The following is a 26,817-nucleotide window of genomic DNA, read 5'->3' on the forward strand; positions in this document are numbered from 1 at the left end:
AATTATTTTCAAGGCAAACAAAGAACAGCATTGTTGTTTCGGTCTCTGGTAGAACAGGTTGTTTCATAAATAAACTATAAAGAGACATCCTATTCACTCCTCTTTATAAGCTATATCAACTACAGTTGGTTTGCTTGCTTCTTTCTTCATAAAGTTAACATTTCAAAATAAAGCAGCAGCAGAAGAGTCAATCCAAAAACATAATTCTGCAGAACAGCCCCATGTTGTTATGCCGCACAAGCAAGATGTGACTTCTAAGGCATATTTAACATATTCTTTTAATTTGACAAGATGTATGTGACTTGGATTCCTTCAGCTGAATTTTAGAGTACAGAGCTGGAAGATTAATAAGCTTAATTAAAAATACTTAGTATTGGTAAAAAACTCTCCCACATTTATTAGCTGTTTTGGATCAACTAAGAACATCCTCCAGAATTTCTTGCTTATTGTTTGCTGCGGTGTAATCTAAAATAATCAAGTCATCCTCAGCAAGAAGAACTTTACAGGAATCCAAGATGTTTAGTGACTAAAACTAGTTAAAAATCTAGCTAATAGGATACGAAATTTATTCTTCCAGGCCTTCATATCTAAATTAAAGTCTTAATTTACAACATTAATTATGTTATCAGTAACTCAATCTAAATTTCACTGTAGTATATAGTTTCCTCTCATTTATGCCTGGCTCTTTGGACCAGTGAAAAATGTTCTGCAAGTAGCATGCTGGAAATTGAAAGCATCTTAGCACAAAACATGTCATTATGTTTCATGAAACCTTGAAAGTGGAGCATTACACTGCTGATGACAGAACATGTTTCAGACTTACTTGTATTTAATCTAGATAGACATATGGATTATAGGTGAGGTGGTTTTTTTTTTTTCTATTCCTTTTGTTTTTACCTTCAAGCATTTGCCCGTAAGTGATGCAATAACCAGAGAATCAGTTTAAAGCTCAGTGAGTATACCCCACCCCATGAAACATCAGGGCTGGTATTTAATTCAGTCAGGAAAGCATGGAAATGAACATAATACCAGGGTGTGGGCCTTAATCTTTATGCTTCATTGTACAATATGAGGGCCAGAAGAAGAAACTACACAGTAACGACAGCACTGAAAAAGCCTTTTAAGGGTTTGAAAAAGCCTGACACTGCTTTAAATAGTAATAGTTTAAAACAAAAATTGTAATACGATGCACAGAGGATTCTGGTTTCTTAACATGTGCTTTTATGCCAGCTTCAGTGGAGGAGACAACAAAGTTGTGATGTTTTCTAAAGTTCAGTGGCATGATTCTCACAGGGAAAAAAATAAAAACAATATTGAGGAGGCTAAGTAGATAACCAGTTTCCCTTGTTAATTTTTAAGACTGGTTTTGTGTCATCCATTATGCATGAACTGATTTCTAGTGCAGTTACATCCTGTCTGTACATAGTCCAATTTCAGGTATAGTATTTTTGTGAGAGATTATTTTAGGAGATTTACATTCCTTATGACTGTAAAGAGGATGGAATGAATGAATAAATAAATAAATAAATAAATAAATAAATAAATAAATAAATAAATAAAGCTGTCTTTCTAATTTAGAGGATACCTACAGTTCTATTTACCGATTTAAAAAGTCACACCTGGGAAATTTTCAGTATATAGAGGAGAAGGGATTTGGATCAAAGACAAAAAATTATAAATTCACCTGAATGTACTACAGGAACTGGTATTCTGCTAAGAAAATGCAGTTAGGTTCAGATTAAATAATCAGGGTGTAAAAGAACTTCCACTGTACACAGAACATGCATGAGGTGAAATGTTTTACAGGACCATTATAATGCAGTATTACAGAATGCCAGTAGATGAAACCATGGCACTTTTCTGTAATGGGTCTATTTAAGGAAGAATTCCAGAGAAAAAAGAGGAGAGGAGCACTAAGGGCAGCAGCAGTAAATAAAGCCTGGTTATATGAGTTCTTCACCTTCTCCTTTCTAGGGGTGAGAAAGGAAAAGACCCTCCATCTCTCCCTACAGCAGACTGAGCTGACAAGGAAAAACGTTAAACTCAGACCATATTTTTACTGTCTGTAGCCAGCATGTGTGAGAGAGAATTTAAATATTCACTTCTTTTTTCCTACTAGATAACATTAGCACTGCACACTGCTGTTTCAGAAAAGAAGGCGGTTATTTATATCTCATGGCTAAAAAGCCAAAGGTACACAGATGCATATATTTTCATATATGACTGTGCAATTATTTGCGCAGAAACATGCCTTTATTTCCACTCCAGCTGTGCAAGGTCTACTCAGAGTTTTTTCCACATACAGCAATATGCTTACATGTATGTCTTCTTATTCTTACAGTCATTTCACATATGGTTTTAAAAACGTGGGAAAAGATCAAACCACAGTGAACATCAATCACTTACAGCAATCCCTGCAGTTCAATGAGTTAATCCACCTTGAGCCTGCTCACAGAGAATTTAGGAGGCATGAGGCAGAGCCTTTTGAGCAACTGAAGATGCATATATTTACCAGGAACCATATTGAATATAACTATTCCTAGGCATGTGGGTGCCCAGCCTCTATTGAAATGAATGGGAATTGGAACGTTGCAATGCCTGTGAGGACCTGAGACCTTGTCCATCCTGCCTTTGTGCTATTTGTTTTCTCCCCAGCTCCCTCTGGTGTCCTAAACAACATACTATCATAAACTCACTGGACTGCATTATCCATTTTGCAACAAGGCACTAGATGGGCATGGCCCATGTTCTTGGATACACAGCCTACTTCCATTTGTAGGCAGCGCAGAAAACTCATAGAGTGGCTGAACTGGAACTCACTGCTTCCCATGATCAGAGCTGAGGATTAAGAAAACACTTCAGAAACAGCAACCTTTTCTTGGCCATAGATAGCACTGAGGATGGTTGCTCATAGGGAAGATTTACAGAACATTAGCATGGCCTCCCTTGAGAAGCAATAAGCAAGAAGAAAATGCTCAAGCAAAACATTATTTTACTGGTAATCTTTAAGACAGTCATTCAGAGAAGAGAAAAAAAAAGCATATAAAAAGCTTCCTCCAAAATAGCTAAACTGGCCAGAAGCACTGTGTCCACAGTCTCATTAGTCTGCAATTGCTAACATGGAAAAAAAATTATACTCACCATCTCCAGGCACTGACATGAAATGAGCATCAACCCGTTTTTCATCCTCTCCATACTCATTCTTTGCTAGTAAGGTATAAGCACCATTATTCAGGTGGGTAGGATTGTCCAGCTGAAGGCAGCCATGGTATTCACTTTGATTGATAACGTGTATTTTAGTACAGATGTATTCAGACTCATTCAGTATAGCCCCTTCATAGAACCACTGCAGTGTGGGCTTAGGGTTCCCTTTCACAGTGAATGGAATACACCAGTGGTGGTCCGGGGTTGGAGATTCAATAAATGTGATATTTGGTGCAACTGTATCGGAAAAAAAGAGGGAGGAACATCAGAATATTTTGGTACTGGAAATATACTCAGCTAGGAATCCAAACTTCATATTATTTTTCTCACAGAATCAAAGCCAGAACAGATGACTTAATTCTCTGGATTCTTTTGTCAGGGAAAGACGATTTTCTACTATGCATTTTCTCATTCTTTGCTCAAACCTGTTAAATGCCCCAAGTTTACAGACTTGTTCTCTTTCCCTCAGGAGATTATTCCAACACCTTGCCCATTATTTCACTATTGGGAAATTTTGATATTTATTCTTAACTGAATTCAATTTTATCTAGTTATACTCCCTTTTATTACTCATAACAGTGCCAAGCTAAGAATCTCATTTACACTGTTCAAACATTTCTAGCTTGTATTTCTTCCCATACCTATTACATATCCAATTTCAACCTACAAACCTACATCCACAGTGACTTTTCTAGTTTACTCTGTCATGAGCACATGATGAACAAAGTTTGCCATCTATAAAGCGTTCCATTCCCATCTTCAATTAAACAGAGGGTTGCAACTTGTGAAAACATGCTGTTTAGTTCACATAAAATGAATTCAGGCTGGAGCTTAGATCTAAGAAGCTAAAGCCTCTACTCTACATGTCCCTTCCCCCTTCCTTGGCGCTGACAAATAAGTATATTATTCAAAGCTATGACAAATAAATTTACATCTGGCAGCACAAATGTTGTTGCAAGTGTGCTATTTTTTGCAGTCGTTGCTTTAGATAATAAGAACTTAAATATTTGTAGTGTCATAATTAATTCTAGAAGCCTTTTCATGCATTCACACTTCTTAATTCCTAAGACAGTGTTTATGTACACACACACCATTACAAACCTTCTCACACTGACAGTGGCATTGAGTATTTTGCACTTCAGACCTTTACTTACAGATCATTCTAACTGGAAGATAAAACATTTAGAAATAGATATTTTGCTGAACGCAGGGCTGAAAAAGATAAATATAACTTCTGCTGGTTGGGCTACTCCCAGCATTAACTGCACTAGACAAATAGTTTACATGCCTTAAGAGCTTCTGTTTCAACAACCTGCATGCCCAAAAAATATGTATACCCGAAACAGTTGCTGCCAACGCAGTTTGGCCTCAGGAGCTGTATGGAGGCCTGTGTACGTACAGAATACCGTGAGCTCAGCAGAGGCTTGGTCTTCTCCCACAATGTTCTCTGCTACACAGGAAATCCACAGTCCACTGTCCATGGATGAAACATTCTTTATGGTTAGCGAGGCAGGGTTCTTACTTGTGTCACTCTACAAGCGATCAGAAAACATGTGTCAACCGCAGCATAAAGAACAAGAGAGAGGCAGGAAATCACTGGCCACACCTGAATGGTATTTTTCATGTCCCATTCCTTTTAGCTGTATTAGTCCACAATTAATCAAAGGCTTACTTCACTGTCTTATCCAAACAGATACAAAACACCTACAGAACCAAATGTAGCCATCATTGGCAGCGGATTCAGAGAATCCTCATGAAACCTTACATGATAAATTACATACCTTCCACTACCTAAGCTACTGCCCAAGTATTGTTGTATGTGTTTAGACACAGGCTACTTATGGTAAGAATTATGATTCTTAGAAATCTTGATTATTATGATTCTTAGAAAGCTCAGTCCCATTTATAGCCTTAAATGCCATACTGAATATCAGCTATGCAACACTGAATAAAGCCTAACTAAAAAAAGAAAAAGCAAGACAGCAAAAGATAGCAAAACTGCTTTTTAAAGCAGGCCCTTCATATGAACACCAAATAATTGCTATTTTATACTTGAATTTTTCATAAAATGCAAGACTATTTTCTTACGCAAGAAAGGAACAAAATGCATTAAAAAATAAATAATAATTGGGATTTTTTTAAAAAACTACTTCTGAGTAGCTTTTTTACTGTACACATACACGTCAGTGCTGCACAGAACATGAACAAATGGCACACTGCATCTGTAAAACCACAGTGGTTTCAGTGGCAGTCAGTGGGAACACTCCTGCATACAGCCCTGTGCAATCAGAATTTTGAACCTCAAGGTAACAGCTTAACTCCACTCAAGTTAAACTTCCCTTTGATTCCAGTGTGACACTAGGGGAGGTGAGTGGAAAATCAAACACCCCATTACACATTTCTCTATGTGCAACACAACTCTCAGAGGTGAGCCATGTTCAAAACCGGACTGAAAGCAGACGGGCTCAATTACAGCTCAGGGCTGAAATACCTAGCAAGACAAATTTAACCAACATCGATCAGACTATGCATCAGCACAGAAACTGAGAGTGCACAGTTAGTTTTGCAGGACTAGAGTTTAATTTCAACTTTTGTTATAATCTAGGAAATAGGAAATTAGAATATGGGAAATGGAGAGGATATTAGAATATAGGAAAGAGAGAGGAAACAGGCAGAAGCGCCTTAAGAGGTGAAGAAAAGGGATGCAGAAATTGAGATATGGAAGTGAGAGAAAGGAAAGCAGAAACAATATTCACAGAAAAGGGAAGAACAGTTGTGAATGTCTAATGAGGTTTAACAGGCATTCATTCTTCTGCTACTGAAAAGACTACTGTGTCCCATGTCTATGTCTTTAGCCAGCTTATATTATGAGTGCCTCTGAAATCTCAAGATTAAGTTATGCCAGAACGGAGTATGTCTGGAAAGCCTGAAGCAAACTGACCATGGCATTTCACAGATAGGAGGGTTAAAAAATTAGGTGATCTCACTTTCTGAACAGCATCCCACATTTGTTTTGACTTATACCCCCCAACCCCTCCCCCCCCCCCCAAAAAAAAAAAAAAAAAAAAGAGGAAAGGAAAAGAAAGAGCAGAACTTGGCATGGGTTCCTTAAACTCTTTTAATTTCTTGTTCTTGATGACTGATGCCTTTGGATAGTTTTAGAGATTAGAGAAAATTTTAAAAATAAAACTAGAGCTCTGCAGAACTCTTTCTTTATGAAAGCTGAAAGACAGGCTAGTCACACTCTATACAGGCCTGATACAATGACCTCAAGGAAGAAAGTACAAAGACCATGAGACCCCGGAGATCCTGCCTCTGCCATGCTGCAGGAACAATTTTGGAAGTACACATCAGACCTGTACAGACCAGGAAGGTTTAGGCAGTCTGCACCAGGATGAATGTCGGAAAGCCAATGACATAAAATTGTAAATAACTGCGGGTCTTGCCCACTGTAAATAATGGCAATTTAAGAAGTCAGAAGCTGTGTTTAGATTGTGTGCACAATGGACGTAAAATGATTGTTTTCTCTGATAGAGAAGCATATAAGCAAATCTTCGAAAGTAGGGACACAGAATACAAATACCTCAGAAAATAAAATTCCCCCTGCCTGGATGATTTTATTGAGGAAACATCTTCATACTTAATTTAAAAAAAAATCCATTCTTTTTAGTAAAACCTTCACTTCAGTTTCTGAGGCTTCCTATTGTTGCTTTGTTTGTTGAAGGAAACTAAGCCACAAAATTTTTACAACCAAATTCCAATACAGAAAGCTTTTGGCATGAAAATGTAATGAAATTAGAGACACAAAGCTTTTTTTTTACGATTAGGTAGATTAGACTTTCTCTGCATGCAGGTATCAGTGACAATAAGAAAGCCTTTGTGTTTTAGCATCCCAAATCATCACATGACTCCCCAAAATTTACACTATTCTCATTTACAAGTGAACATCCGAAAACCAAAGTGCAAATCACAGTCCCAAGGAGCAAATGTCTGTCACTCTCCAGATGCCCTGTGGCAGTCACCCTGGATTGAAAGTAACTGGGAAATAAATGTAATCCAAACATTAATTTTCTATTTCATCTTTTTATTAAAAACTTAACTACAGGTGGACATGAAACTTCATTCCATCCTTCAGCAGGTATCCCCTGTCTCTGAATTGTCACGTATTTGAATATGAAACTTACCTCATGGTTTGAAACAAGATTAGTGAGCACCCAGGACACATTAGGAGGTGGCCCCCCAGTAGTATCGCAGTACAATGTGATGCTTTTTCCTTCCACTACGGTGATGTTGTAATTGCTTAGGTTTGCTGAGGGCAAGTCTACAGTAGAAACAACAACAACAAAAAAATCCACATGCATTTGTATTTGATAGAAATAGACACCACTCAATTCTAAGCAGGCTTTATAAATGCAAGCAAAAACACCACTATACCACGTATTTGTTGTGCTCAGTTACTGTTCAGTCAGAGAGCACAATCAGCATCTTTAGAAACATGAATTTTCTTCTGCAGCTTCTCTGCTTCACTCCCTAAGAAAACATTACTGCATCTGGAAATACATAAAGCCAATTATATACAGAAATGTTTCAGGTGGGCAAACAGAAGTTATCCTAACTTCATTTTTTAACTTCAGTGAAAAGAAACCAACATTCTCTTACACTTCAAAACAGGAAATTTAATCTGTAACAGCTACAAAGAAACCTCTATTTTCCACAAACTGGAACTGTGGTATTCCCACTGTTCTCCACAACACTAACAGGGAAATCCCATTAGCTCCCAGTATCACACAAGAGACTGGAGCCCTTTCTGTCATACAGACACAGCTCACAGAGACCAGGGCAAAAGCTAGATTTTTTGTACAAAGTGAGGGACACAGAGCACTGAACAGATCAAACCAGAGGAAAGAAATGACAGAAGAGAAGGTGAAGAACAGAACTGCTATCCAAGGCACCTCAGTAGACTTCACTAATGCCCTTAGGAAAGCAGAAAAGCAGTGACCGAAATGGTACCACTCACCAGGAAACAAACCCAGATACTGCAAAAATCAGGATTCCCCCTCCATCTCACAGAGCTATACACCACTCTGTATCTCATTCTTCAGCACTAAAAGCAATGTGAGCTTCCCAAAAAAGTAAGCATATAGAATCATAGAACCATAGAAAGTTAGAGTTGGAAAGGACCTTAAGATCATCGAGTTCCAACGCCCCTGCCATGGCCAGGGACACCTCACACTAAACCATGTCACCCAAGGCTTTGTCCAACCTGGCCTTGAACACTGCCAGGGATGGAATATTCACAACTTCCCTGGGCAACCCATTCCAGTGCCACACCACCCTAACAGGAAAGAATTTCCTCCTTATATCCAATCTAAACTTCCCATTTAAGTTTTAACCCATTACCCCTTGTCCTGTCACTACAGTCCCTAATGAAGAGTCCCTCTCCAGCATCCTTATTGGCCCCCTTCAGATAACTGGAAGGCTGCTATGAGGTCTCCAAGCTGAACAGGTCTCCAGGCTGAACAGCCCCAACTTCTCAGCCTGTCTTCATATGGGAGGTGCTCCAGTCCCCTGATCATCCTCGTGGCCCTCCTCTGGGCTTGTTCCAGCAGTTCCATGTCCTTTTCATGTTGAGGGCACCAGAACTGTACACAATACTTCAAGTGAAGTCTCACGAGAGCAGAGTAGAGGGGCAGGATCACCTCCTTCGACCTGCTGGTCACGCTCCTTTTGATGCAGCCCAGGATACGGTTGGCTTTCTGGGCTGCGAGCGCACACTGAAGCTGGCTCATGTTCAGTTTCTCACTGACCAGCACCCCCAAGTCCTTCTCCACAGGGCTGCTCTGAATCTCTTCTCTGCCCAACCTGCAGCTGTGCCTGGGATTGCCCTGATCTAGGTGCAGAGCCTTGCACTTGGCATGGTTAAACTTCATGATGTTGGCATCAGCCCACCTCACAAGCGTGTCAAGGTCCCTCTGGATGGCATTCCTTCCCTCCAGTGTATCAACCAAGCCACACGCCTTGGTGTCATTGGCAAACTCGCTGAGGGTGCACTCAATCCCACTGTCCATGTCACCGACAAAGATGTTGGACAAGACCAGTCCCAACACCGATCCCTGAGGGACACCACTCGTTACTGGTCTCCAGCTGGACATTGAGCCATTGACCACAACTCTTTGTGTGAGGCCATCCAGCCAGTTCTTTATCCACTGAGTGGTCCACCCATCAAATTGATGTCTCTCAAATTTAGAGACAAGGATGTTGTGCGGTACAGTGTCGAACGTTTTGCACAAGTCCAGGTAGATGATGTCAACTGCTCTATCCCTGTCCATCAAGGGTATATGCGTATGCTGAATGCTTACAAAACCACAAAGAATTATAGACTGACCCTCTTCAAAAACAATGGCAGCAATATCAACAGACTTCAGGCACAGAGGACCTCACTTACTTACATAGCAAATAATTATGCAACATGCTAGAAATATCTTATCTTTTTTAAAAGATACTGTGCTATCATTTGGAGCCGCTATGCCCTGTAAAAAGCCTTGGCCTTCTTTTTGAGGTATGTCTCATCAACTATTCCAGGCAAGTTTCACCTGCAATCTATCATCTCAAATAATTGAGTTAATCTGCTGTGCTGGATATGTATGTATCATCTTGCAATGACTTCTTCTGAAACAACAGTTCTCTTTTGTTTTGCTTTTTGTTTTGCTTTGTTTTTAGCTTTCATCATGGACTTGCAGGTATAGAAGTTCAGCAGAGACTTTTTTGCTTATGTAAAAAGTCCCATACAAACAACTATCAAATCAGTATGAACACAGTATGTCTGCTAGAACTTCAACAGAAGCTATATGTATTGGAAATCTCCTTTTAAGTTTAATTAGTTCAATAAAAATTAAATGAGAGGAAGTACTACAGAAAAGAAGACAAATAATTTTCCAGGCAATGCTTTCTTGCCTAATAAGATTTGAAGATCAGCACAAGTATACAATAACTGCTTAGGCAATTCTCCCAGTGCTTTAAGTAGTGCTGTAATATGATTCCCATTACAGGCATCATGGATTTCTTCTATTATGTTCACTTTATAAATCATATGTTGAAGTTTATTGAGACAGAGCTGGACAGTTTGTACGCCTTGATGCAGTAATCTGTTAGCGAAGGTAGCCATCTGCTCTTGCCTGCTGTGAATTCAAATCTCAGCAGTGTCTGTCAACTAGCTGAGCAGGAAATAAAACTAATCTTAGGGAACATTTGGATATTAATTATGCTGGTTAGGGAACAAGGAGAGAAGTAATGAGATCATTTGCTTTATAAAGTTACACTTCCACACCACCTCTGAAAATCATTCCAACTACTCCTGCCAGACCTGAACGTGTGAAGAGATTAAAGCTTCCCACTTCTTCCTGGCCCTAGCACTTGGGACAAGGTCTACACGACAGATTAGTGTTTCACTATGCAAGCCAGCACATTTCCTACTAACACATTGTTTCACATGAAACCTCTCATGTAAGCAAAAGTAAAAACAAGTTTGGTCCCTTAGAGCCCCCTGTTAATAGCTGTTAAGTTCTGAGACAACTCCTTCCTGCAGCATGTTTGTTTACAGGATAGGCTGAATTTGCTCTGGTACTAACTGGCATTAAACCTGGTACTGGCTCTGAACCAGATCTAGTTTTATTTTTTTGCAAAAGTCTACCCATGTCACATTGGTGTTATGTCTCTGAGGCAAACAGCTACATCATGCTTGTATCCTGCCAGAAGGTTATAAAATAATAGTGCTTATTATTTTATAGATTCCTGAAGTTACACTAAAAAAACAGCTGCAAGATCCAGCTGAAAACACTGCAGCAAGAAAGTAAGAACAGAAGAGTCACATTACCGTATGTTCTCTTTTACTCCCTTTCCCACTCATAAGAGAAGTGAATGGGAAACACATACAAGAACTGTTTTAGGATATATTTTTTCTGGTTGGATATCTTGAGTTAACAGACTTTAAATGTAAGGTTATTTTGGCTTTTACTTCCAATGGCACCCAGACTGTTCCACAGCAGAATGCACACTAATTGAGAAGTGACTCCGTTTGGGAAAAGCAGTTGTGTAAGGCCTTGTGTCTAGAAAATGTAATACATTGGACTTACCAACAAAGCAATGACACTAAGCCCCAAAACCTGTAGTGAAAAATAACTGCATTTAAAAATACACAATGTGCCCTAACAGACACGTGTGCTCAGTATATATGCCCAGTGTAGTGTGAGAACATTTATACAAGTCAGCAGCACTTTGACACCTACACAATTACAAAGACATCAGCCATGCTGCATTTACTCCTGACTTAATTTAGTTAAACACAGTGTTTTAGATGACTATCACTCCTGTTGATACAGATGTACATTTTAAAGGACTTTGTATATGGTAATTGTATACCAGACAACAGGTTCAAATACCTTTTTTACACTGCCAGAATAGTAAATTTAGACAGTAGCATAAAAGCCCATACAAGGTAGACGTGACATGATCTTTCCACAAGTCTCATCTTGATATCTGTCAGACAGAGATTACCCTGTGCCCAAGTTTGAAACACAGTATTTCTTTCAGACTTTGATAGCATTAATTATTATAATTCTGGATATCTGTAATAACCCTGCTACTATCCACTTTCTTTTTTACGTTTTCTTTTTTACGTTTCCTATGATCTTGGCCTATGTTCTTGCTATGTTCTTAGCCTTCTGCAGCAATAAGCTTCACAGGCATGCTGTCCATGCCATACACAAGAGCCATTTGCTTTTATCTGCTCTTAAGTATATCTGTGACGTCTAAATTCATTAACTGCTCTCCTGTTCAGTCAGGACAGACAAAAGAGAGTTTCTGAATGATCATCTGAAGACTACTCTGGTTTATGTTGTTTTCTCAAGTCCTCTTTCTTCTCAATAATCTATCCAAAGCTTTTCAATCTCTACAAAAAATGGCAGAACACAACCTGCTACTGAGAAGTTTAAACTACAAAGCAGAGAGTTACACAATTCATAGATGAACGCGTATGCTAAAAACCATTTTTTTATTATGTATGGGTATATAACAACCATGTTATTTCACCACATGAAGAATATCTGTTCTCATATTCAAATTTATAACATTTTATTCTTAGGAATAGACAGCTCTGGATTAGAAAATGCAGTCACTTCCTTCACCCCAGGATAAGTGGACATGACAGAGACAAGTAGGAGGAACTCATTTATGTCAGCTGATTGTCTCCAAATGCCATCTCATGCTTTAGAAGGAAAAAACCCTCCTTTCAGGACCGGGGTTGCTATTTACCTTCACAGACCATCATTAGTGCAAACCAATGGTCTGAGGCCATGAGACAGTGGAACTGTCAAGCACCGCTACAGAATGACTCATATATTTGCTGTGCACAGCTGGACCTTCAGCAATCACAAAACTAAACACTTTGGGTGAAGGTTATTACAGCATTTGGCTATCCAGCTGTCAATTGAAATTAGTAAAAAGAATGTGCCTAAATTCCTAGACGGCTTTCAAAGTCTTCATGCTGCTACATACTACTTTTCGTAGAAAATTTACACTGGCCTTTGCAGGGCCAGACTGTGACTGTATTTCAAAGGAAAAATAAGTAAATAAGTATTAATACAAACTCTCTAGTCTGCAACTCAACTCTCAGCACCAAGCTAGCACTCTATCTAATATACTACAGATATATATCTATATCTATATAGATAGTATACTATCTATACTATAGAAGAAAGAGATGTTCAGCAAGAAAAAACAAATCCACCATTACACACAAGATGTGGTTTCACTGGTAACTATCTTCACAGTTACAAAAATTTTTACAAAATTATTTCCAGATTGATTTTTTCAGCTTCAACTTTTATCTGTTCAGTCCTGGGACTTGTTCTGCTGCTCAAAAATCATCACCAAGAAATCCTCTCAAGATATGAGATAGTTATGACAGATATGGTCAATTAGCGCCACTAATATCTAAGAAATGAGATGATGAAGAAATGAGCACCTGAGAGAACACCAAAAATCCAATATTGTATTCATTTATGCCATCCTTTGCACTCTAAGGCCCTGATTTCCAGTGGTTTATCGACAAACTCTCTGGGGTCTAGACATGATGCAGTGTCACTCAATGGGTTTCAGTGTGTCTATGACATCTCTTTTTTGCTTAGCACATTTTTGTAGGTCAACCTGTTCTGTGACAAGAACAAGCAGTTACCAAGAAAAAACTGACAATTATCTTCTGGAAACTACCAACTGCATTTGAATTTTAATAAGGTCATTTCAATCCTTACCTGACATCCTTAATCATATCTTAATAAATATATCAGACTCAGAATAATTAAATCAATACTGAGCCAGCAGTCATCTATCAAACTAAAACGTGTAAAGGCAGATTACCAGAACTGCTGATTTATAAAATAACCCCAGCAATTAGGAAGATACAGTGGCTCAAACCCCGTCTGCTTGCCTCACATAAGGTTTCCAAGATTCTTAGTTCCCCTTGGTTTTGATTTTTCTCTCTAGGGAAGAAACATACAACTAATTACAGCACTACAGTACAGCTTGGTAACACCCACTACTAGTACTGTCTGGAGCCTGAAAACAGGATGGTTGACAATGCAATTTGTTAAGAACCGTGCACATGGATCTGCAAATTTCAGATGTTTTACTAACTTCGAACAGGTTGTATTAACATGTAAGAAGAACCTTTCTTAAATTATTCCACAAAAATTGTGTCTTGTTTGAAAATACAGGAATGTTTAAAAATTCCAAAGGTCTTTTCTTATGGGATATTTTGGGTTTAAAAAACAGCAAAAAACTTTCTAGTAATTCTAGCTATAAAAGAGGAAGAGCTGCTGGATATGTGATTCATCTCCTGTGTTTCACTCAGCAGCTGTCTGCAGCCAACAAGCTCTGAGCCAGATTTTAGCCATAGGGTAAATAAGTGGGCATGTTTCTACTAAAGACTGCAGAACACCAGGGCCAAAAATCATCCTGGCTTCATCTTTAGAGCGCTATAAACAGGATATCCCAAAAGTTTACTTGCAAAACATGAGTTAAAGAAACATAAATCACTGTTTCCATTTCCTGTCGTTAGACAATCACAGAATCAACATAATATATATAGCTATTATAACAACCACAACCATATTCAATGAAAATGAAAAAAAAATTAAAATAAATAAGATACAACACAAAAAAATAAAATACAAATATCAAGAAAAAAATTTGGAAAATAAAACACAGAATTAGCAGAAATGAGGGACATTTTAAAAGATTATCATTTCACATATATCTTCATTTTTCTGGAGTCCAAAGATCACAGATCACCTTCCTCTCCAGCTACAGGGAAGAGAAGCCTGGAACTTTTCATTACACCAGGCACTGTTCTTCATTTCCCTGCTGTAACTTTGGCACCATGCATAACAGAACGTGAATTTTCTCTTGGACCAAAATGAAAGTAAAGGCACCATCCTGGATGGTGTAAGGGGGAAAGAGGAAAAGGAATCTTAGATTATGATCCTTTTCCCCAACTTATTTCCATACTCTGCCCCCCTGACTGTTACCGCAAATAAAGAAAACTCTCCCAGATCAAAGCCTCTTCAACTCTTTAGGAGAATATATAGTCATTGAATAGAGCACTAAAGAACCACTTAACAGAGATGTGCTTGTCATCTTGCACAGCAAATCTTGATGGGTGTTTTCCACAATGACCAAGGAATTTTGCACAAGTCTGACAGGGTTAAGCTAGAACAGCCTCAAACACTCTACAGGTTGGTGCTGAGGTCATTAACGTCAAAGTAGTAGGTTAGATTCCTGAACTGAACCTGAAACCAGAGAGAGACGACAGAATCTCCTCCTCTAGCCACTTTTCTTTAAATCTGAAAAAAAAATAAAAAAGAAAAATAGAAAGAAAAACAAACCAAAAAACACCCACCTTGTTATTATATGGAAGAACATCTTTTCTTTTTATCGGAGGCAGAGTATGGCAGCCCACTGAGACACCCAGGTATTTTGAAATACTAAAAGAAATCTGCCTCCAATCACGTCACACTTGATTGTCACATTCAGCTGAGAACTTTTACAGAAAATAATTAAACAAGTACAGCCTCTACCAGAAGACAGGTCTTTAAATTATGCTCTCCCAGAGCCAATACACCCTTACTTTGCCTTTAAACACTCCATCACTCACTGCTTAACTGAAATTATCACTAGTAGCAAACTTAAGTAGAGCCAGTGTGTGCCACAGCAAAGACCACAGTACTTGCTAACTCATCTTCACGATTACAGCAACAAATGCTACCTCTGCAGAACTGCCATCCCATCCAGGGCTTCAAATGTGTCATGAATGCCATGCAGGCAAAAACCACCAATAGCCGTGCACCAGAATAAATTCACTTGGACAGCAAGCTGTCCTCCACAGTCAGCCTACATAGAAGCTTTGAAGGCTGCTGCTGATACTTCAAGCCAGATGGAGGGCTTACATTTCCAAAGTTTATGTCAGCTCCTTAATTTCTGCTCATGCACCTTTCTTTTACAGTCCGTAGGCCTCCTGACATGGGTTCTAGTACGAAGATGCTAAAAAAGAAAGGATCTTGCAGCACCTAAATCATTTAATTGACCTCTTTCCCAGTATTAGTATCAACAGTTTGCAAGAATTTTGAGACTATAGAGGCTACTAAACTTACCAAAAATTCCCTTGCTAGCAGTCTCCTGAAGGTACCCAGCCATGTTTTCCCTCAAATTCCCCAAATGCTTAAGAAAATTAATTTACATCTGGAAAAATTGTACTTAATTGATATTTAAGCTTCAGACCACCCACAACTTTCAAAAGAAACCCAAATACATTCAGGACAGTTGGGCTGAACACAGCATCCAAAAGCTTAACAGATGAAGAGAGAGCTAAACAGCCTTTGTAATGTAACTTAATGAGGCCTAAACTAGCTTATGCAAACCTCTAAAAAACAGCTTATTATTCACTAAGTGCATGTAATGCAGTTACAGTTCCTGTATCTTTATCTGGGGAACTTCATGTGTCCAGTAAATACTGAAAATAATGCCAACGTGTCAAATACTGCAACGTGATAAACATGATCCCCAAACAGGAAGATGTTCACAGGACTACATAAATGAGTAAAATAATGAGTTTCACTCTTGATATCAAGTATACTGCATATCAAGTATATGGCTGAAGGGATGTCTTCTTGAAATGTCTCCACTTTTAAAGTGAAAAGAGTATTTTCTTTAGACTTCAGAATACAGCTATCTAGTTGTTAGTCTCCACCTAGTTGCACTGTAAATGCAAAGCAAGAATACCATCAGCCAACAGTCAGACAGCCATTCTCCCTCAGCAGATCAGAGCTCCACACTTACACAGATTTGTCAAATCATACATAGAGAATACCCCTGCAAATGTGCACAAAGCACTGAGTTCAGAATGATACCAGAGTGATCATGATGTGTTTCCCTCCCTTAGATAGTACCTTACTTCTATTTCTAACCTGCCTTGTATTGTAAACCTGCTTTGTTTCAGTTAAAGCAGAAATTGAATGAGAATTATAAAACAAAATTCTGCTTTTTTCACACACATCACATATACCCAACTATCATCATTCACAACCCCTGATTTACATATTATATGTCTAGACATGTGTATAAAAATTACTAGTTACTTCATGAATAGATAAAAGTGTATGCTCACAAGGAAGTTATGCATGTGTCTTTGAAAATTAGATTCCTGTTGTCTTTTCAAACATCCATAAATTATTGGCTATATTCACTTAAAAGCTGGAGTAATGAAAATTGTTTTAATTAAGTTTGGAAAATTCTAACTCAACTTTGGAGTAACAGTGAAAGTCCATTAGTGTCAAAACTCTCATAAAAAAAAAAATTATACAGTCCATGAGCACAGATAAAACTCTTGAACAGAAAATAAGAACAGTTTGCCACCATAAATCATGCATAACATCTAGCTGTTGAGCCAAAATAAACAACACAAGCTAGAGAGCCCATGAATATTCTGAAAGGTAAACATGGAGAATGTTTAAGCCTTTTTTTAAACTCACTTCATTCTGCCTGTAATGTTCTCCTTCTGATAGTCTTATCTGTCTTATCTGTAAAGTCTGTCCGATAATGGAAAAAAACGTCAGCACCCACTGGATTATGCCTTTGCTTGTGGTTTTAGACTGCATTGTACTGTGATTGCCTATGATCTCATGCTTATTTTATTGACTTGCTTATACTAGAAATCTTTTTTGTAAATTCAAAGAAATCAATGTGTCAATCCTTCAGTTTGCCTTTTTCCCCGCTTGCAATTTACAACCACCTGCCTCCAGACCATTTACTTATTTACCTCTAGGACAAAAATCTATCACCAGAAAGAGGCTGAAATGGAGCCAGACCCAGTCAAGTCTATCTGTAGTCATCTGAACAACTGCCTGTAAAAATTCACGGCATCCCAACACGAGCAAGAAATGGGCAACCCGCCTCTTTAGACTGCAATGCTACATTAGAATGACTTCTAAAATCTTGTCAGTCGTATACAAGAAGCAGCAATAAGAGCAACACCACAGTTACTTCATGTGCAAAAGAATAGACAGACAAAAAAATAGGCCCATAAAACCTTGCAGGTCTCAGACCAGCCTGCCTTTCCACTGACTGGCTGCGTATGTAGACAACAGCCAGTCTCAACATACCTTTGTTACATGTACAACAAATTAGTACATGGAACTAATTTGCCACTTTGTTCAGTGGACTTTTGTTAGCATGGCCAATGACAAAGAAAACATCTACGAAACAATGTATGATAAATAAGCATACAATGCTAGGACAGTAACTAAAATTGAAAGCCAGATCAAGCACCACAGCAGCATAAAAAAAACAATCTGACTAACTAAATCTGCCAGGTCAGGCAAAATGCCATCACCAGACTGAGATAAAGAGCAACAAATAATCCACATGGGACTGCAGAGACAGATATAGAAGCCAGAGCTCTCCCAGAAACACCACATGAGAAAGAGACTTCTTTCAGTATCAGTGAGTTCAACAACAGCAACGGAGAAACTGAATGGCTACCAGAGGGAGCAACCAACACCTTAATAACCAGCCCCAAAGACATGGTCTTCCCTCCTTGGTGTTCAGCGAGGTGATCTGCAGACTGATGGTCTTTTGAGTGACCCTACCCCAGGCATAGGGCATGCCCACTTCCAAGAATAATACACCAGTGGCAATTGCTGACAGATCTTACAGAGGTACAAATAAGAACAATGCGTTTACTTATTTAGTTGTCTTTCTTGATTTGTTGATGATATTTATCAGGTGGAAATAAAAAAACCTGAAAGGATGACATAGGTGGTGATGCTGTCCATGTCGTACAGACCACCAGCAAATACTCTGAAAACTAAACAACACTATTCCTCTACACAGGAGACTGTTCTAATATTACTGTGGTAGATGCAACTTAAAAAACTTTGACACAGTAGTTCAGTGTGGATTTAAAACTTAATCTGACAATTATCATCACACATAAATATATTCCAACTACAGCTGAAAAAATAATTCTGAAAACGTCGTAATAATTGACCGACATTTGTAGTATTGCAGCTGGAAAGGATCTTCCAGATAGTGAGCATACCTGACTTTAAGCCTCGAGCAAAGAAATCACAAAGTTGATGGCATTTAAATTGCAACCAGCCTTTAATCAGCACATTAATAAATTCTTATATCATATAAACAATAAGTACCACAGAACTTTGCTAATTTTCACACCAATTAACTACAAACCAAAGCCTTATGATCCCGAAACCACAGTAGCCTCTTCCAACTTCCCAGCACGAGATTTATTAACAGTATACAGTAGTGAGATGTCCTATTACCAAGACATTTACCACATCCTGTACAGGCCACTCGCTATGATGTTATGACATAATTAATAATACCTGCACAAAAAGAAGAGAGCACATTTGCTTAATTTCTGAATTGGAAAAAAAAAAAACAAAACAAAACAAAAAAACAAACCAGAGATGGGATAAAACCATTTCATTAGCAGAAAAAATTAAACAATTTTTTATTAACACAATGCAAAGGCCTGCACAAGCAGGAATTTCTCTTGACATCGGAAGTTCATATATGTCAAAAGCTGAATTCTTTGTTTACTACAGGTCTACCTATTAGCCTCTCAGAAAGGCCTGGAAATGAAATAAATCAGCTTCATCAGTGAGGGTTTGGTGTTTTTTTAATTGTCTTGCCCTTTTAAACACAGAAAAATATCTGTGGAAGGCAAGAGACACGCATTGGGTCTTTCAGACATCTTCCAGAACACAGCCCATGTTCACCAAGATGGTCATTACTCTTCACCTGGGCTTCTCTATTCTGTGCCTAGGAAAAATCTGTGTTGTCATCTTTATTAAAAGCTACATTGGCTCATTTTGAAAAGTGATATTAAGGGGAAAGACCCACAAAAAGAGAAAACAAAACAAAATAAAACAAAACAAAACCCACCAACTATGTGTTGTTTAGTGATACCTGAATCCTGAAAACTAACATAAATAATTTGCAGGCATGTGCTGACATCCACACAGATCTTCAGCCCCATATTTCCCATATGCAAATTCCATATGTTGCAAATTCCAATCTGAATGTTGTATATACTCATCTTTTCTCCTCCTCTTCCTCCTCTATTTGGAAGTACAACCTTTCCTTTCCATAGCAAGTATTTTAGTCAACATATGCCAACAGGATGCATGCATGTGTACACATACATGCACTGGGTCAGAAACAAGTCTGTTGTGACTGCAGATGGTTAAGAACTCAGGAGAAAGGAGTAATGTTTCATAGGTCTAATTCTGGGTATTTAACATCAAAAGTTTTCAAAGGAAAATCCTAGTTACCTTGTGGCTTCTATATGTGCCAGCCAAGAATGTTAGAGAAGACTATGCTGGAGTTCCTGGTTAGTACTAACTGATCTCAGTCCACCAGACGACCTTTCTCTATCCAGGAGATTTATTCACCATCCAGCTGGAGCAGAAAGCTGGCTCCATTTAGCTCAGCTCAGTATTGTCTCCCACTTGAGGTAAATCAGATTCTGCAGGTCACAAGACCCCCTGTGACAGGTTTGGGTTTTATTGATTGCACCAGACACTAGCATCATTTTTGTCCTGAATATACCACCACACCAGCAGAAAGCTGGACATGAGCAACAGCAAGATACATGGTCATAAAACGCATTACTGCCATTAAACACTGCACCTTGGGTCTGCAGCAGGTCCTCTCCATGGCTGTTCTTGCTGACGGCTGCTATCAGAGGGTGTCACACCCTCCATATAGGCAGTGGAGAAAAGGACACTCAATAGCCAGAGGTGTAAATAGAAAGGGTTATAATTTTTGTGTTTCTCCTGCTATTCATCTTCAACTATAGATTTACCAATACAAATCAGCCCTCCATGAGACTACCCTTACTTCTTTCCTTCCTGCCTGCTGCTGGGTACCCCCGCTCACTGCAAAGAAACCTACAGACTCTAGCAGGTCTCACACTGTATCAGAAACACCCATACTCTGCCCCTCATACACAGAAAAGAACAAATCTCTTCAGCTAGCATATGAAACTTTTCACTAGCTGCCCCAGGACCATACACACTCAGCAAAGTTGTGTACAAAATAACTGAATGGCCTTATTGTTAATACCATTTTTTCCACTATCTCCAGATCCATATAAGCTAACAGAAAACAGTATGCTGCAACATTCTACAGACCTAAGATTCTATCTTTTGAATAGCTTTTAGAAATTAACTCAGTAGAGTTTTATCTGGGTGAAGAACATAACTATTGCTGATTTATCTCTGTTGGCATACTATTCTTCTGATTTTACTTCCTATTGTCCTAGCTCCAGAGTTTGTATTTATGAAGGAAAACAAAGTCTTCATCAACCACAAATACCTTAAAAAATATCAAGGAGGTAAATTTTTGTGTCCATTGAGCTCGGAAGCACTACTATTTAGTTTAACAAAGGCACATGCATTTTATATAATTGTGTGTTACCTACAATTGTTCTGGTTTCCTGCACTTGAATAGTGGTACATTATGAAGGATCAAGAGGAAATAAAAGAGTTTTGTGTGAAGCTCCCACAATTATTCCATGTGGGATGAAAGACCACTGAGTGGTTAGCATCTCCACTGAAACCTTTTCCTTTAGCAGTCCTGTTGTTATCCTGAGAATGTAGCTTGTAAAAAAGCATGGGGTTTTTTTCTCTCTTGCAATACTTTAGCAGTAAATTTATGTTAAAAGGGTATTACCGCAGTTCGGGATCTTCATATCCATCAAAGATGTCCTCTTGTCATTGTCATCTATGCAGTATAAATCCTGAGTTTCTGTATAAAACTTGGTCTCTTGAAATTTCTTGATCCACATAATTTCGCAGGAACACTTGAACGGATTGTCCACCAATATCCTAGAGCAAAAAAAAAACCAATTTATTTAGAATGCAGAATGTGTCACGTACACAGGAAAAAAATGGGGGACAGGGAGACTCCAAGCACTCAGATGGGTAAAAGAAGTTGAGCCCTTTAGTTAACAAGGATAAGCAACACAACTTTAGTAACCTCAATACAAAACAAGCTGCAAACCAATAATGGTTTCCATGCAGAGAATGAAGCTCCTCTTGTACCAAGAATCCAGACTGTCATAGATCAGAGAGATCACACAGGGGTCTTGACTACCATCTCCAATTCACTGGTATAAATCAGAATCACATAGAGAGCTGGGCATTTCACCAAGCTCCATTTTGTTTCATGAAAGTCAAGAGAGATCAGAATTCCTCTTTTACACTTGACTCCCTGCTCGGCTACCTGAGAAAGTTCATGCAGAAAAGGTCTACTGTTGTGAGGTGGTAAATTCTTTCTTGAGTCAAGCAGTCATGGATTATAGACAAACTCTAACAAACTCTAATCATACAAAAGAATTTTGCCTAATCCTCAAAATATATCCACTACAACAGTCTAAAAAATCTCACAGTAAAAACCTTAGGTAATGTGATAAAGAAACAATAACTGAAAAATATGTCCCTGAAACAGAAATGTATCACCTAGCTATATGATATGCTGCATGGAATTGAAACCACAGGTTAGGAAATGTACCAAATTCTAGGCCTAAAATTTAATAAAACCACACAGCAATGTAATGCAATAATGCCCAAGTAAAATATCAATAGAAACAACCCAATGTTGGGGTTGGCCCAAAGGTGGGGAGGGGGAGTTGCCCTTTATGTTAGGGATAGGCTGGAGAGTATGGAACTCTGTCTGGGGGCAGGTGAGCAGTTTACAGAGAGTTTGTGGGTCAGGGTTAAAGGGAAAACAGCTGTGGGAGACATTGCTGTGGGGATCTGCTACAGGCCGCCTGATCAAGGAGAACCTGCGGATGAAGCACTCTGCAGACAGATAGGAAAAGCCTCACGCTTGCAGGCCCTTGTTCTCATGGGGGACTTCAACCACCCTGACATCTGTTGGAACGATGGCACTGCACAGCACAAGCAATCCAGGAGGTTCCTCGATTGTGTGGAAGACAACTTCCTTCTGCAAGTAATAGAGCAGCCGACAAGGAGAGGTGCCATGCTTGACCTTGTGCTCACCAACAGCGAAGGGCTTGTTGAGAATGTGGTACTCCAGGGCAGCCCTGGATGCAGCAATCACGAGATGGTCGAGTTTGAGATCCCCAGGATAGCGAGGAGAGCGTGCAGCAAGCTCACTGCCCTGGGCTTCAAAAGAGCAGACTTTGGCCTCTTCAGGAGCCTGCTTACTAAGGTTCCATGGGATATAGCCCTGGAGGGCAGGGGGGCCCAAGACTCTTGGTTGATATTCAAGGATCACCTGCTACAAGCTCAGGAGTGCTGCATCCCAACTAGAAGGAAGTGCGGCAGGAGGGCCAGGAGACCTCTTTGGATGGATAAGGAGCTGCTGAGGAAAATTCAAAGGAAAAAAGAGGCTTATAAAAAGTGGAAGGAAGGACAGGCGGCCTGGGTAGAGTACAGGGATGTTGTCTGGGAAGCTAGGGACCAGGATAGGAAGGCTAAGGCCCAGTTAGAATTAAACCTAGCCAGGGATGTTAAGGATAACAGGAAGGGATTCTACAGGTACGTAGCAAACAAAAAACAGACTAGGGACAACATAGGCCACCTGAGGAAGCTTTCGGGAGAACTGGCTACACAGGATTTGGAGAAGGCTGAGGTTCTGAGTGACTTCTTCACCTCGGTCTTCACTGGCAAAGGCTCTGACTGCACCACCCAGTTCTTAGAAGGTAGATGCAGGGACTATGAGAATGAAGACCTTGGGCCCACTGTAGGAGAGGATCTGGTTCGAGACCATCTTCAAAATCTGAACGTGCACAAGTCCGTGGGACCTGATGGAATCCATCCGCGGGTCCTGAAGGAGCTGGTGAATGAAGTTGCTAAGCCACTGGCCATCAGATTTGAAAAATCATGGCAGTCAGGTGAAGTTCCCGATGACTGGAAAAAGGGAAATATAACCCCCGTTTTCAAGAAGGGGAAAATGGAAGACCTGGGGAATTACAGACCAGATAGTCTCACCTCTGTGCCTGGTAAAATCTTGGAGCAGATTCTCCTGGAAGGCATGCTAAGGCACATGAAAAACAAGAAGGTGCTTGGTGACAGCCAGCATGGCTTCACTAAGGGGAAATCCTGCCTGACCAATTTGGGGCTACAGAATTGATGGATAAGGGTAAAGCAGTTGATGTCATCTACCTGGACTTGTGCAAAGCGTTTGACACTGTCCTACACGACATCCTTCTTTCTAAATTGGAGAGACATTAATTTGATGGATGGACCACTCGGTGGATAAAGAACTGGCTCGATGGCCACACACAAAGAGTCGTGGTCAATGGCTCGATGTCCGACTGGAGACCGGTAACAAGTGGTGTCCCTCAGAGATCGGTGTTGGGACCGGTCTTGTTCAACATCTTCGTCGCTGACATGGACAGTGGGATTGAGTGCGCCCTCAGCGAGTTTGCCGATGACACCAAGCTGTGTGGTCCGGTTGATATGCTGGAGGGAAGGGATGCCATCCAGAGGGACCTTGACACGCTTGTGAGGTGGGCTGATGCCAACCTTATGAAGTTCAACCACGACAAGTGCAAGGTCCTACACCTGGGTCAGAGCAATGCCAGGCAGAGCTACAGGTTGGGCAAAGAAGAGATTCAGGACGGCCCTGCGGAGAAGGACTTGGGGGTGTTGGTCAATGAGAATATGAACATGGGCCGGCTTCAGTGTGTGCTCTCAGCCCAGAAAGCCAACTGTATCCTGGGCTGCATCAAAAAGAGCGTGACCATCAGGTCGAAGGAGGTGATCCTGCCCCTCTATTCTGCTCTTGTGAGACCTCACCTGGAGTATTGTGTGCAGTTCTGGTGTCCTCAACATAAAAAGGACATGGAACTGCTGGAACAAGTCCAGAGGAGGGCCACGAGGACGATCAGGGGACTGGAGCACCTCCTGTATGAAGACAGGCTGAGAAGTTGGGGCTGTTCAGCCTGGAGAAGAGAAGGCTGCGTGGGGACCTCATAGCAGCCTTCCAGTATCTGAAGGGGGCCTATAGGGATGCTGGGGAGGGACTCTTCTTCAGGGACTGTAGTGACAGGACAAGGGGTAACGGGTTAAAACTTAAACAGGGGAAGTTTAGATTGGATATAAGGAGGAAATTCTTTCCTGTTAGGGTGGTGAGACACTGGAATCGGTTGCCCAGGGAGGTTGTGAGTGCTCCATCCCTGGCAGTGTTCAAGGCCAGGTTGGATGAAGCCTTGTGTAGGATGGTTTAGTGAGAGGTGTCCCTGCCCATGGCAGGGGGGTTGGAACTAGATGATCTTGAGGTCCTTTCCAACCCTAACTATTCTATGATTCTATGATTCTAATGTCTACGTAAGAAATGACCCAGTGTTATTTTTTTCATGAGATCAAATAAAGCATGTTCAAGTTACTGTTTATGACATCTCATTGTAGGAGAACAATTGTTCATAACAAAATCTCATGGGTATTTTTGATGTACAGAAACAAAACTCAAGCTGCTCACGGAATCTATGCTCACAAATGTCTCCTGAGGACATGAAGTGTGCAAATAACGAAAAACTCAGCTTATCAGAGCTGTAACCTGTTCCCCCAAAAGCCATCTGCAGTTGTTTGAGGATTAACAGCTACAGGGGTCGTTCTTGCAAGTCTCTGAAGGAGCAATTTGTATTCACAGGATTCGTTTGCTAGACTTCAACACCACCACAAGCACGGGCAAGAATTGCTTATGCAAGACAGCGTATGAACATTAGGATCCCTTAGGTCAAAATCTATAATATGCATTTTCAAAACAGCAAGATTTACACCCCATCTTCTGCTTCATCGGGTAACTTCCCTGTTACAGAGAAATTTTCCTTCGCCAGTGGCTGAGCAGTCCTCTTTTTCCACTGTTTTGTTTTGTATTAAACCCAGGAAGGGAGTTAGGCATATCATAGGCTGGAGAGAGGCATGATGACCCTCCACACACACTTGGGTGAAAGAAAGAATCTGACCTCGCAAAAGCAAATTACATTGAATCATGGAATCATAGAAAGGTGAGGGTTGGAAAGAACCTGAACATCATCAATATGCCTTTATCTGGTTTGCTGTAATTTTACAGCTGTAGCTACAGTTTATTCTAAAAGAAGCCTTTAAAAGTGGCATTTTCTCTACAATACCCGGTGAATATCTCCTATTTCACTACTACTCCTACTATCCTGAACTTTTCATCCCGTTATGTTTTGATTTACAGAAGTGCTAACAGGACACTTGCCCGTCATTAGATGAAGCTCCTCAGAAGCTATTTACAATACAATTCTCTTCCCGGATTTCCCTTCCAATACTCTTCTTTCTCTCCTTTTTCTGATTTTCCGTCTATGTATTAGCCACTCATCAACAGAATTGTTCAACTGATAGTAATTTTATCACTGTTTTTCCTCCCTTCAGGGTATGAGTTCCCCAATACCTGTTTATCTCACTTCAGTGCAATCTCCGCTTGCTATACTTCAGCTTTTCTATCCCTACACTCCACTCTTTCCCAAGCTCACAACACCCTCCCTCAGATTTGTAGCCTTCCCCTCTTTCAACTTGTCCCTCATCGCACATTGGCTCCATACTTCAAATACTACTCAGTTTAACTTCACCCCATCCATTTTTCCCATGTCTGGCTCACTCCCAGTACCTCCCACTATCCAGTACCTTGCTTCTGCTACCATGACACTGAATGGCTATGGTTTAACTCTGGTATTAACACCACAAATATATTCACTCCTAATTCACATTAGCCAGTTGTTTTGCCTCCAAGTGTTATTTCCCTGGCTCATTAAACTTTATTTCCATAATCCCCATCACATATTTGTAACATTTGATTTTCTCACTCTGTCCCAAATCCTTTTCCACTTCTTTCTGACCAGGTACACACCAACTTCTTCAGAATGACAAGCAACATTGATATTACTCTCCTTCAAATTTTCATAAGCACTCAATCCACCCACAGCCTAAAAGAAGCTTTTCACCTGAGATGGAAAGAGTCAAGGGTGGCTTAATTTGTGCTTTG

The 26,817-nt window shown here is 39.9% G+C and overlaps 1 protein-coding gene across 3 annotated transcripts in view; it reads right to left on the bottom strand.

Annotated features, from left to right (window-relative positions):
- NTRK2 (neurotrophic receptor tyrosine kinase 2) overlaps window positions 1-26,817 on the bottom strand; it is a 210,060-nt gene that overhangs the window by 156,905 nt on the left and 26,338 nt on the right. For all 3 annotated transcript variants that reach the window (XM_065662823.1, XM_065662822.1, XM_065662820.1), the window contains exons 5-8: window positions 21,511-21,665; window positions 7,389-7,525; window positions 4,604-4,736; window positions 3,142-3,441 (exon numbers count right to left, since the gene is read on the bottom strand). In XM_065662823.1, coding sequence (XP_065518895.1) covers window positions 3,142-3,441; window positions 4,604-4,736; window positions 7,389-7,525; window positions 21,511-21,665 — 725 coding nt within the window. The remainder of the gene's footprint in view (window positions 1-3,141; window positions 3,442-4,603; window positions 4,737-7,388; window positions 7,526-21,510; window positions 21,666-26,817) is intronic.

The sequence above is a fragment of the Lathamus discolor genome, chromosome Z (genome assembly GCF_037157495.1).
Source record: "Lathamus discolor isolate bLatDis1 chromosome Z, bLatDis1.hap1, whole genome shotgun sequence".
Classification (NCBI taxonomy): Eukaryota; Metazoa; Chordata; class Aves; order Psittaciformes; family Psittacidae; genus Lathamus; species Lathamus discolor.